At 38.3% G+C, this 13623-nt stretch overlaps 1 protein-coding gene across 6 annotated transcripts in view; it reads right to left on the reverse strand.

Annotated features, from left to right (window-relative positions):
* Positions 1–13623, reverse strand: part of TERF1 (telomeric repeat binding factor 1) — a 36774-nt gene that overhangs the window by 20879 nt on the left and 2272 nt on the right. For all 6 annotated transcript variants that reach the window (XM_001492421.7, XM_001492463.7, XM_070222177.1 and 3 more), the window contains exons 2-4: positions 10726–10821; positions 4245–4366; positions 2807–2893 (exon numbers count right to left, since the gene is read on the reverse strand). In XM_001492421.7, the coding sequence (XP_001492471.2) occupies positions 2807–2893; positions 4245–4366; positions 10726–10821 (305 nt within the window). The remainder of the gene's footprint in view (positions 1–2806; positions 2894–4244; positions 4367–10725; positions 10822–13623) is intronic.

Consider the following 13623-nt stretch of genomic DNA (forward strand, 5'->3'; position numbering starts at 1 on the left):
AGTAACACATAAATCACAAATAAGATACTAGAAATCTTGTCATATATTATTTAATTGAAAAAAATCGCTTTATAAATATAAACTCCAAGAGACACAATTAGAAATTTTAAAAATTGTTTTAAATGGCCCATCAATGTATTTTTTCTGACTTTTAAAAAGTATTTTATATTTCACACATATGCAAAAGGATTAAAGAAAATACTATGAACCTGAACATCCATTACTAAGTTTAACAACTAAAACATTATCTGTACAACTGGAGCCATAATCTGATTGCAGCTCCCCCCCCCCCAAACCTCCTTCCCCTCAGGGTAACCATTACGCTGAACTTACAATTTACCACACCCATGCACTCTTTTATACTTGTACTACATATGCATGCATCCACAAACTACATAGTATTGTTCAGCATGGTTTTAAATCATACAAATGGTGTTATACTATGTGTACTCTTCTGAAACTTGCTATCTTTTGCTCCACTCTGTTTATGACATTTATCCACGTTGATCTGATATTTATAGAACTAGTTACTTTCACTGGGGTATAGTACTCCATATATATTCACCCATTCTTCCTGCCTGTTGAAAGCATTTAGGCTATGTTCTATTACCGCAATGCTATTAAACACTTTTCTATATGTCTTCTTGTGCACAGTACAAGTCCTTCTTGGACAGTAGTTCTTTCAATTCTGGTTGCACAATGAAAGCTATAGAGCTAAAAAAAATTCTACCTCTCAGGCTCTATCCCAGACCAACTGTCTCAGAGGGGCTTGTTTATTTTAATAAAGCTTCATGGCTATTAAAATGTGCAGTGAAAAGTGCAAACAGCTACTCTATCTAGAAGTGGAATTTCTGGAATGCGTGCTTATAGATTTTGCTAAAATGCTCTCCAAAGTTTAAATACCAATTTACACTCCTGAGAGGACAATACAGCAGTCTTACCATTTCTCCACTTTTTGAGCCAACTGTTGGTATTCTAAGATATTTTAATCGTTGTCAGTCTGAGGTATAGCACCCTACTTAGATATATTACTTGGTGTTGCCTGATTACTAATAATAGTGAGGTTAAGCACTTTATGCTTACAGGCTGTTAAGGTTTCCCCTTCTGTGAAGTACAAGCAGAGTGGCATTCTCAGCAGCTTCACAGAGCTGAGACAAAAGCGCAGGGGCAGGGGACCCAATAAACGCATCAGGCTTTCAACGGAAACCTCTGGAGGGTTACACCCTAGGAAGAGGGGCAAATTAGAGATAGACTGTGCCTTACTAAAACTATAACCTACCCTCAACTTGGCTCAGTCCCTTAAAAGATGAAGGCGATCACCTCCAACTCTATACCAGCATATGAAAAGGTGCTCAACTTCATTGTCATCAGGGAAACAGAAGTTAAAACCCAATGTGACAGCACTACATGTTTGCCAGAAGGATTAAAATGAAAACCACAGGTAAGGTCTCTGAAGCAAGTGGAACTCTTCCATTCTACTGGAGAAATGGACATAACTATATTGGAAAACTGTTTGGTAGTATCTACTAAAACTTAATATGTGCATATCCTATAACCCATCAATTCTATTCCTAAGTATATACCCAATAGAAACATATATATTTGCTCTATAAAGACATGTAAAGGAATGTAAAAGCCAAAAACTGGAAATAACTCAAACGTCCATCAACAGTAGAACGGATAAATATTATATTCCTAAAATGGAGCAATGAGAATGAACAAACTATTGTCACAAGCAACACCATGCATGGGTCAATCTTACAATTATAAACTTGCTATATGATTCTACTACATAAAGTTCAGAAACAAATACAACTAACCTTTGATGCTACAAGTCAGGATTCTGGTTACCCCTGAGAAGGTGAGGGACATGGTGACGGGAGGGTGCTGGTGACGTTCTGATTCTTGATCGAGGCGCTTGTCATATAAGCGTGTTCATTTTGTGAAAACACGTCTACTTACACACTTATGATACATATACCTTACTAGAAGTGTGCTATTGTTCAATAAAAAGTTCACTAAAAAATGTATAAAACTATCTTTTATTTCTTTGAATAACTTTTGTTTTTAATATTTAAAAACTAATTTCTATTGACCTTAACATTACACATATACACAAAACTACTGATGATCATATAAGAAAACTCTAGAAAAGCAAGTTACAATGCCTTTTCCTATACCTGCTCTGCCCACTATGGTAGCCACGTGGCTACTGAGCCCTCAAAATGTGTGAGCCCTCAATTTAGACATAAGTGTAAAATATATACCAGATTCCAAAGATTTAGCACAAAAAAAAGAGACTTAAAAATGATGTTTTTGGATATACTGGATTAAACAAAATGTTATTAAAGTTAGTTTCACTTGTTTCTTTTTACCCATTCTTTTGGGGGAGGAAGATTTGCTCTGGGGACCATCTGTTGCTAATCTTCCTCTTTTTGATGGAGGAAGATTGTTGCTGAGCTAACATCTGGGCCAGTCTTCCTCTATTTTATGTGGGATGCCACAGTGTGGCTTGACGAGGGGTGCTAGGTCTGTGCCCGGGACCCGAACCTGTGAGCTGTGAGCTGCCGAAGTGGAGCACACGAACTTAACCACTATGCCGCTCGGCCAGGCCCTCTTTTTACTTTTTTAACGTGGCTACTAGAAAATCTAAAATCACATATGTGACTTGCACTGTCTTTCTACTGGACAGCACTATTCTATACTCTTTAAAAGATAAAGCATTCCTTTTCTCCTCCATGTTCCTTTAATTTTCCACATCCCACCAAAACAGTTCTAAAATTCTGAATCTAATTTAAACAATTACCGTATAAGAATTTGGGTCACCAAATATTCTTTCAAAGACTTCTTCTGCTTCCTTAAAATTGCCATTTTCCATACAAACAGCTATAGCCTAAAAGATAGAATGACAAATATATATCTTACATTGCTTTTCAAAATATCAAATTGTTGTGTAATATTGAAATAACTCAGGTATATCTAAACTACTTCATTTAAAATATTTTTATGTAGTTTAATAATTTTGATTTGATAAATGACATAAAATACTTTTTCAAAGATGAAATAACTGTGGTTTGAAAAGTTTATGAAAAATTTTCATTGGCCCCTTGCACATTTAATACTAAATGCCCAGCATTCTATCTCTTTTTAATTTAGGTCAAATTAAAGGCTGGCATTAATAAATAAACTAGGAGCTACATCATATACTTTTAGGACTCACCTAAATATTAATTTTGAGCAAAAGAGAAATGAGAAAGGCGGTAGATGGCCTTTGCGATGATGAGGATATATGGATTTTGCTAGTTAGGATCCCTGGGAAATCTCTAATAGACACCTAGGAAACCAGATGCTTTTAAATACTTTATAAACTGGCCTTTTTGATATATGGTAAGATACGCGACCACCATTACCATCTAGGTAGCTTTGTAAACTTGGGGAAGCTATTTAACCTCTTGGTGCCTCAGTTTCCTTACATGTAAAATGGTGGAAATAACAGGAGCTACTTCCTCGGGTTGCTGTGAGGATTAAAGAGTTACACAGGAAAGTGCTTAGAACAGCACCTGGCAAATCGTAAGCAAGTTCCACGTCTGCTATGTACTTTACAGTAACCCACTCAGCTTCGTACTAGTCTACTAACGAAGGCCTGCTTCCTCTAAGCCTCGAAAGATCAGGATAACACGGCAAATCTCCCTGCGCTGGGTTGAAATTCTTAAGGAGTCGCTTTTCTGCCCATTCTCTCCAGATCTTAATTATACTTGACAGTCACCACACTATCAATAATCAATCCTTGGGAAGGTGGGACACCACCTGGATTTTCTCTCCTATCCAACTGTAAACAATCTTTTAAAAATGAAGACAAGTTTACTTAACTGAGAAAGTCCTAGTATCTGCTCTGCCTGTTAGCAAAACGCATCTTCCCTATTATACCTTGGAATGATTTTTTTGGCTTCTTGTTCTTTAACATGCTACTCCTAAAATTCTCACCACACAGTTAAAATTTTACATTCTCTTAATCACAAAAACCCATTAACTTCTTACCAAATGTTCTATTTTTTCATATTTATAATCTTTAAAGCTTGTGTCAAGACTATAAACCAAAGGTGAAATTTCTAAAGAGAATGATAATATTAAATTTTACTCTGAGTTTACAGTCCAACTTCCATTAAGCGGCTGGTAATTTCTTTAGATGTTATGTTTTATTTTCTAGAAAAAATATAATTATAAATACAAAGTAATATTCATACCTGAATTTTAATTAAATTCTGTATTTCTTCATGAAGTTTGTCATGTTCCTTTTCAATTGAAGCCCAAATCATCAGGGCTGATTCCAAGGGTGTAATTCGTTCATCACTTTCAAATTGCGCATCTTTTAAAACCAGAACAAAAATAAGTAACTTAGAAAGCTAAGCAGAACCTTACTTTGTCAACTTTTTATGAGTTCATTTCTTTAAACATTTACTGAATATATACTATGTGCCAGGAACTGCTCTGGTATATGCCAGTTTAGGGAAGTGATTTGATTTTTCAAGTTAAGTCCCTTATTAAAACCAACTTTAAAAATGGAAAAAGCTAGATGAGCTTATGAAAAATTTGAAGATTTTCTTTACTAAAATATTGACTTTAAGAGCTAAAATAAACTATATTTTAGGTAAGGTATCAGTAACAGAATTTTTAGATGTTTCTTAAGTCTAATATATTATAACAAACCTCAAGATACAGCATGAAATTAGGGTTTTGTTTTGTTTTGTTTTGCTGAGGAAGATTTGCCCTGAGCTAATATCTGTGCCAATCTTCCTGTATTTTGTATGTGGGTTGCTGCCACAGCATGACTGCCAACGAGTTGGGTAGGTCCATGCCCAGGAACCAAACCTGGGCCACCAAAAGGGGAGCATACCAAACTTAACCACTAGGCAACAGGGCTAGCCCTGAAATTAGCTTATTCTGAAATCTGATTTTAGCATACACCGCTTGAAATCTTGTTATATATTTTGTGGATATTTGAAATTGGATCTTTCAAGAAGTTATTTCTCTACCAACATTCTTCCAATCACCAATGCTTAAAATCTAAGGAGTTATTGTTTTAACTCCTTCCTCTTTCTCATCACCATATCCTATCTGTTGCAAAATACTGCATAGTGGTTTAAAAAGCTTGACTGGAGTTTATTCACACTCCAACATATTACCTGTGTGGTACTGAAAAAGTTTTTTCACCCACAAAATGATGAAAATAAATATCTTATAGGATTTATGTGAATATTTAATGAGATAATATTTGTACTACTTTCTTAAAACAGAATTTTGATCAGGTTATTCTGATCAAAGACTCACAGTTAGCAAATTACACACAAACACCTCAATGTGACATTCAGAACTTTCACTCTGTATGTCTTGTACCTATAATCTTCATTCATTCATTCACTAAATATCGAACATGCACTATGAGTAGGCACTTGCCTAAAAACTGAGAATATCTCAGTGAATAAGACAAAGTCCCTATTTTTTATGATGCTCACAATGCTAATGGGAGACAGGTAGTAAAGAGATTAACAATTTAACTTCAGAGGAATAAGAGCTAGTGAGAAGAAAAAGGTACTAGAAATGGAGAATGATGGGGGAGGGCAAGGCTCTTTCAGGCGGGCAGTTATGAAAGGCCTCTCGGAGAAAGTGACAGGGGAGCCAAGATCAGCAAAATGTGCAGAAGCAGCAGTGGCACAAAGGTCTAGAAGAAAAACATTTCAGAGGGAACACGTACAAGGATCCTGAGGAGGAGTCTGTCCAAAGACAGAAAGGAGATCAGTTGACTAGAGCAGCGGGCAAGTGGGATGCATGCCATTAGAGACGATGGAGGAGGAAAGTAAACATCTGATTCCGAATTTATTTTGAATGCAGAACAGGACTCGCTAGTGGCATAGATGTAGACTGTGAGGAAAAAGAAAGGACTCTCAGGTTTCAACAACTGGATAAACAGTGCTACCATTTACTGACATAGGAAGCCTGGGTGAGGAGTAAGTTTTGGGAGTTAAGCATGGAAATCAAGAGTGCTACTATCCAGGTAAACTACAGCTTATTCTCCGAATAACTCTAATGCTTTTGTTTTGGTCTAGACACCATTTTCACATTCTCTTTCTGATTCTCATTCCCATCTAGCCTTCTAGGCACAGAGCAACCTCTACCTCCTTCTTGAATTCCTTAGCTAAGTGACTGGGAAAGTTTATCTTTTTTTCTTTTTTTAGGAAGAGTCGCCCTGAGCTAACATGTGCCGCCAATCCTCCCCTTTTTGCTGAGGAAGACTGGCCCTGAGCTAACATCCACACCTATCTTCCTCTACTTTATATGTGGGACGCCTGCCACAGCATGGCTTGATAAGCAGTGCATAGGTCCCCACCCGGGATCCGAACTGGCAAACCCCGAGCTGCCAAAGTCGAATGTGTGAACTTAACTGCTGCACCACCCGGCCAGCCCCTATGCCTATCTTTTGTATGCTCATGGTATTTCATACTTAGACTTATCTCAACAATCCTATTAGCTTTTAAATGTCTTGAAATCAGAAAACCTTTTACTCACTCCATGATGAATAATGATCACATTTCAAAATGTGAGGGCAGGAGCTTCTTAGTATATTTCTCCAAAGCCCTATAGTTCCTGGTACATTGTAGTTTCATAGCAACTATGTAACAAACATACTTAAAGAGAATTTTAAACAGCACATCATTTTCTTTCCTTTGAAATATTAGAGTATGCAATTTAAATATTAGCAGTTTCAACAATTTCTACTTTGTTTCCTGTTGTCCTCTCCTAATTGCCTCTCCAACATTTTAGATACAAACATATACTCATTCATATACTAAGTCTCTTTGGATTCCAGGCCCAGTGCCAGGTACTTACGATACAAGCATGAAGAAACAGTTCCTGCCCTTGGGGAGCTCACATGTAGCCAGGAAGAAGATACAGAGACAAACCAACGTGAGTGATACTTCACTAGCTATACCTCAGAATCTGAAGAGCTTTTAAAAAATACTGATGCCTAGGCCAATCCCCCAGAGACTGATTTAATTAGTAGAGAGCCCATGCATCTCAATTTTCCGAAAACTCTCTTGGGGAGTCTAGTGTGAAGTGTTCCTATCAGCTCTAAGAAGAGGGTAGGAGAGGAAGACAATTCCTCTTACCCTCCAGGTCCTTCTGGCTGGTCTACGAAACTGACATGAGACAGAATAACAGGAGAAAATCAAACAAAGCCTTAACTTGTACACATAGGAGAAACCCAGGAAAACTGAGTAACTCGCCAAAATGACTGAAGTTGTCACCTTAAATACCATTTTCAGTGAAAGACAAAGGAGAATGTTGGGGTAGTGATTTGGGGCTTCAAAGGGGAGGACGGCAATTCACATGGAAATGGAAAAGCAAATGTTTGGTAGACAGAACTTTGATAAGGATGGGCTGAGCGAGGACCCTCACAGTCTACCGATACCCACAGTTATCTATGGTGACTGCCTGTCCTGGGGACAGGCCTTCTAACTTAAATTCTTTTAGGCAGTTAGGGGGAAGGTCAAAGTATTTTTTAGAGTCCTTTGCTCTTAAAAATAATCAAGTCATCTTAAAGATAATCAAGCCAAAGAGACACACTTTGAGGTGGCCAATTCTGAACCCCCACAGGGATACTAGAAGAGAATCCTTCATGAGAGATCATTGCACTGGGACACTAAGGATAAACAGACAATAACCAAGTGAAGAAGAGAAGCATGGGAAGGAGAACATTTCAGGAAGACGGAGCAGCAGAAGAGAAGGCAGAGGTGTATAAAGAGATTTGCACTCATAGTTAACACTTACTGATGCCCTACTATGTGTCAGGCACTGTGCTAAGTGCTTAACATGCAGTAACTCCTCTGTCCACACAATTCCCTTACAAGGGTACACAATACTATCAACCTTGTCTTATAAACTACGACCCGGGACCCAGAGAGGTCACACAGCTAGCAAGTGGTAGAAGACACCAGAACTCTTAAAAACCACTTCAGGAGTAACAAGATGGCTGGTATGGCGAGAGTCCACGCTGTAAAGCAGTGAAATGAAAAGCACACGCAGATTGCCTAATCCTTCTTTTATTTTACATCGGCTTTCTTTCTTTTAAAAACTCCTTTCAATACTCATCTTTCCTGTTAAGTCTTTCTTGACTGACATTAACCCTTCTTACTAATCTGCCTTCCTTCTTATAAATGTGAGATATAGAAAAATGTATATATGTTAGATCTTAACTTCAAAAAATTTACAGTGTAGATTTTCACTCTCAGGTAAGACATAGGACACTGCAACAGGCCAACACTCCCACTACAACTAGAAAAAAATTGGGTAAGCTGTAACATCTTGTTGCTAAAGACACGGGAAAGCCTTGGAAGCAATGAGAACTAGATGGACTACAATTCCAGAGAGAGAATCCTTCTGAGGTGAGCTGATGATATGCAGCTGTTTTCTTCCCTGGGCTCATATGCTGATATGCTGAGGATTCAGGGTACTCCAGGCAGGGAGAGTTTACTGGGGATAAGAGAAATGAGCAAAGCTTCTGGCACTTTCCTTGGGCCTAGGTTGGTGGACTGGAAACTAGTGGAACTGAAAACACATGGTTGGTTCCTCCCCACAGGACTTCTGCTGAGTTCTGAGGCAGTGCAGGAAGCTGGGGTGGAAAGGTAGGCATATCTCCCAGAGTTGCAGAGATCTTAAGACAGAAAGCCCCATGAGAGGGAGCCTGCCATAACCAAACATTTTCCCTCAAGACATTTGCCATATTTTAAATCTATGTGGGGCAAGAGACTAAAGCTAACATGGTAGCCACTAGCCAGACATAGTTATTGAGCAGTTAAAATGTGCTGGTCCAAATTTAGATGTTGTAAGTATAAAATACACAGCAGATTTTACAGACCTACTGCAAAAAAAGGGTAAAATATCTTATTAACATGTCTTCTATTCGTTATATTTTTAAAATATTGGGTTAAACAAGATATTGCTAAAAGTAATTCCACTATTTCTTTCTACTTTGCTTACTCTAGCTATTAAAAAATTTTTGATTACATAGGTAGCTCACATTATATATCTATTAGGCAGTGTTACTGTAGAGTAACCACTAAAAAAAACAAAACCCAAAAGGATTATGCATAGCTGAAAATCCAACATATAAATTAAAATCAAATTTTATTTATTTATTTGAGGAAGTAGCCCTGAGCTAACTGCTGCCAATCCTCCTCTTTTTGCTGAGGAAGACTGGCCCTGAGCTAACATCCATGCCCATCTTCTTTCTACTTTATATGTGGGACACCTACCATAGCATGTGCCATGTCCACACCCGGGATCCGAACCGGCGAATCCCAGGCTGCCAAAGAGGAATGTGCGAACTTAACCGCTGTGCCACTGGGCCAGCCCCTAAAATCAAATTTTAAATGTTGCCTCACTTGAGTCCATTATGATGGAATATATTGATTCTGGATAACTGATCCTCGCCTGTTATATCTAAGATATACCCAAAAGGGGATCTCACTGAATCTCAAAATTAAACCATGGGGTCACACACAAAATCTGGATTTTTTCCACCATTCTTTAGGGAAGAAAGGTTGTCGGTGGAGAAATTAAAATATACTGAACAAGTGCTATATGCGAAACACAGGGGGGTACTTTAGAATATTTTGTCACATTTAATTTACAAAACAACTCTGTTAACAACCATGTCAACTCACAGCTTGCACAGTCTGGAATTCTCCAATTGTGTCCACATCAGCCCATTTTCTTCTTCAGCAACAGGCCCGGATCTACCTGTAGTTCTGCCTCCCCAACATCTACTCTGCCTCTAGTCATATCCACTTATGGTCCTGGAACCAACTCCAGACCTAATCTCACCCCCAACACAAAGCACGCTACGTGAGCCAGAGCCAGATTAGTGACAGCCGTGAGAGTGGCACTAACACACTGGGATTGTAGGTAACACTACGTGTTCATAAGGAAGCTGTTTCATGCAAGTACTTTCTGCCATTCGGGACTGTTGGGAAAGCATCTGTAAATTGTAAAAACCAGTATCAATATGTAATTACTTGTATCAAAAGGTCCTTTAAATGACCATGTTGTAAATATCAGCCACTACTGATAAACTGAACCAGGCTTGCCCATTACAATCTAAAATTAACTATGGAGACAAGGGAGAGAGATATTATAGCTATAAATCATATATTCCCTTATATAATTAAGTGCTGAAATCAAGTTCAAATAACAGGTTTCAAATAACACAGTTGCCAGTAAAAAACAAAGTGTGTATGATACAAAGTGTCACAACAAAGTTGTAACAGAGTCAAATTTAAAGTGAAATCTTTAAAATAGAGGCCATGAGGTCTGGTTCCCCAACAGTAGCATCAGAATCACCCAGGAACCTGTTAGAAACATAAACTCCAGGGCCCCTCAGCATCCTACTGAATCAGAAACTCATCATGGGGAAGGGAACCCGACATTCTGTTTTTTAACAAGGTCTTTACTAATTCTGAAGCAGGCTGAAGTTTGAGAACCACTGCTCTAAGAAGATAGGGACTCTATTTCTTTTACTTGGTTTAGATATGTGTGTAGATGTACATGCCAAATACACATGGGCACACACTGGAAAACAAACGACGGCTCCCATCCGTTTCTTCTCATTGTCTGACCTTTAGACATAGATTGAAACATTTCCAATATAAGATAAAAACACATACTTACCAAGGGTTTTTCCTGCTGCAATTCTTGTCAAAAACTGACATATGTATATAGTTCTCAATTGATAAGCTGTTAAACTAGACAGTCCATGAATAATAGCTGAAAAAGAAAAGAGTGAATTTTATTAAAAAAAAAAAAAAAGGCAACTTGACAACGTAACCCAGCAGTGCCTCTGTGTGGTTTGCTGAGTAATAGGTTACAAACATCATGCAAAAATTATCATAAATTTAGAGCTGTATGCTTTTATTTATAGACAATTTTGTAAGAATTAGAACAAAAAAGAGTACTTTTCTTGCAAAATAAAACTGATGTTTCACATGCAGAATAATAAATATTTAAAACTACTTTCATAGGTAGCAAAGATTTAGATCCAAACTGTAAAATGTATCAAATCACTAGCTGGAAGCTTATTTTAAACCTTAAAACTCCTAATATTACAGGAAATATTTTATATTATTTCTGTTAAGGTTTCAGCTAAGTGAGAGTCTGTTCAGTTTAGAAAGCCTTATTTTAAAAATATATTAATTAATATTAACCTCCCAAATATTTGAAAGCACACCCAGATGTGATGCTAGGCAGTGAGTACATACAATGGTGAGTAAACCTTAATCCTGGACCTCAGTGAGTTTATTACCATGCAGCAAAGAAAGGCAAATGACTGAACCACTAAAGCAAAAACATGGAGCTAGTGTAACATTAACGCTAGCTGGAGGGAGGAGATGGCAGGGAAGGCTTCTCTGAGAAAACAATGTTTACAGTAAGACCTGAAGGTGTCACTGTTAGCACTATACTTCACCCAGGGCTTGGCTGCTGTATGTAAAAAGGTTAAATTAACTACCGAACCAAAAAGCAGTAGGGCAGCCACCAAGCAGATAAGACAAATATATTTTTTATATTTATTTCCTCAATTCTAAGATGCCATAATCTTACACTATACTAGAGATTATCTGGACCATATATAGGATTCAAAGAGGGCACAAAATTTATATAAAACAAACACAATTCATTCAATATTTACTGAACACCTACTGCTAGCCAACATTTGGGGCTGATGACTGAATGATAAGAGAGCCAGTCCCCGTCCCATAAAAGTGTTAGTCTGAGAAGACACAAAGTAAACAAAAAGTGATGCAAGTGACTAATTAAAATGTAATGAGCGCCACAAAGGGTAAGTCCGGTATAGGAGCCAAACAAAAGACCTAATCTATTCTAAGGAAGAAAGGCCGACCCCGTCTGTCTTCACCTGCCTATCCCATTTAGTCTGCTAAGCAACAACTGCAGATACCCTGCACACCACTGCGCCCCTCTTTTCCTTGTACCTGGTAGGCAAAAACCAATGATCTACCTGGCTGAACCTGGCTATCAGCTTTCCCCATATCTCTAACCAAGTGCTGCTGGTGGAAAAATCCCTTAGGGAGGATCTAATGACTGGCAATATCAGCAACTATCTTCAAGCACCTATTATAATACAAGTACTACTCTAAGCACTTTGGGCCAGTGGTTTTCACGTGGGGGTGATTCTGTCCCCTATGAGACATTTGACAAAGTCTGGAGACATTTTTGATTGTCATGAGCGGGAGGAGGTGCTACTGGCACCTAGTGATTCAGGTCAGGGACACTGCGAAACATCCCACAAACCCCCTTCCCACTCTCCTTGCATGCATACACAGAACAGAGTTACATGGCGCAAAACGTCAACAGTGCTGAGGTTGAGAAACCTTGCTTTATACTCATCAGTTCATTTGCTTCTCTCAACAGCCCTATGAGGTAGATACTATTATTAGCACCATTTTACAAATCAGGAAATTGAGGCACCAAGAGGGTAAATAACTTGCTTCAGTTCTTACAGCTATAAAGTAGCAAAGCCAGGAATCAAACTCAGACAATTTACTCTGGAGCCCATGTAGGGGTTTTTTTTTTCTTTTTCCTTTTTTTTTTTTTTTTGCTGAGGAAGAGTCACCCTGAGCTAACATCCGCTGCCAATCTTCCTATTTTTGTATGTAAGCCACCACCACAGCATGGCCACTGACAGACGAATGGTGTACGTCTGCACTTGGGAACCAAACTAGGGACGTCAAAGCGGAACATGCTGAACTTAATCCCTAGGCCACTGGGGCTGGCCCTGGAGCCCACACTCTTAATCACTATCCTACACTGCTTCCCATGGCAGGAGACAGGTTAGGAATAACAGTCTGGAAAAGGCCTTATCTGAGATAAATGAGGTGTGAGAACAATTCTGTGTTGGAATAAAAGTGGTAAGAATTTTCTAGAAAGCATCAAGTTGTACATTTTTATAATACTGAAAAGTGTAGTAAAAGAAATTCTACAAAAGAGAAAAAGAAGTCTTTTCAGTCAAAAATGGGAACAGAGATAACACTGTGTTCACAATTTGCATGTCTGTCACTGATTAGCAGTGCAAATTGAAAAAGTTTACTCTCTCTGGGCTTCTGTCCTTGAGCTTAAAATAACAAAAGTAGCCTAGACTACTCTTTGGGTCTTGAGCTAGAACCTTGAAAGGGGTCTTTTTTCTTTTAAATAAACTTTATTTTTTAGAAGTTTTAAATTGATGGAATTACTGTGAAGATGGAGAGGTCCCACATACCCTCCACCTAGTGTCCTCCATTATCAACATCTTACATTAGTTTGGCCCCTGTTACATTAAGGAACCAATACTGACCCATTATTAATTAACGCCCCCCATTTATTCAGATTTCCTTAGTCTTCACTTACGTCCTCCCGCTGCTGAGGACCCCATCCAGGGCACGACACTACATTCAGTTATCCCATCTCTTTAGGACTGTCTTGGCTACAACAGTTTCTCAAACTTTCCTTGGTTTTGATGACCTTGACAGTTTTGAGGTATTCTGTAGAACGTATCTCTATTGGGATTTGTCTAATATC

The sequence above is a fragment of the Equus caballus genome, chromosome 9 (genome assembly GCF_041296265.1).
Source record: "Equus caballus isolate H_3958 breed thoroughbred chromosome 9, TB-T2T, whole genome shotgun sequence".
NCBI lineage: Eukaryota > Metazoa > Chordata > Mammalia > Perissodactyla > Equidae > Equus > Equus caballus.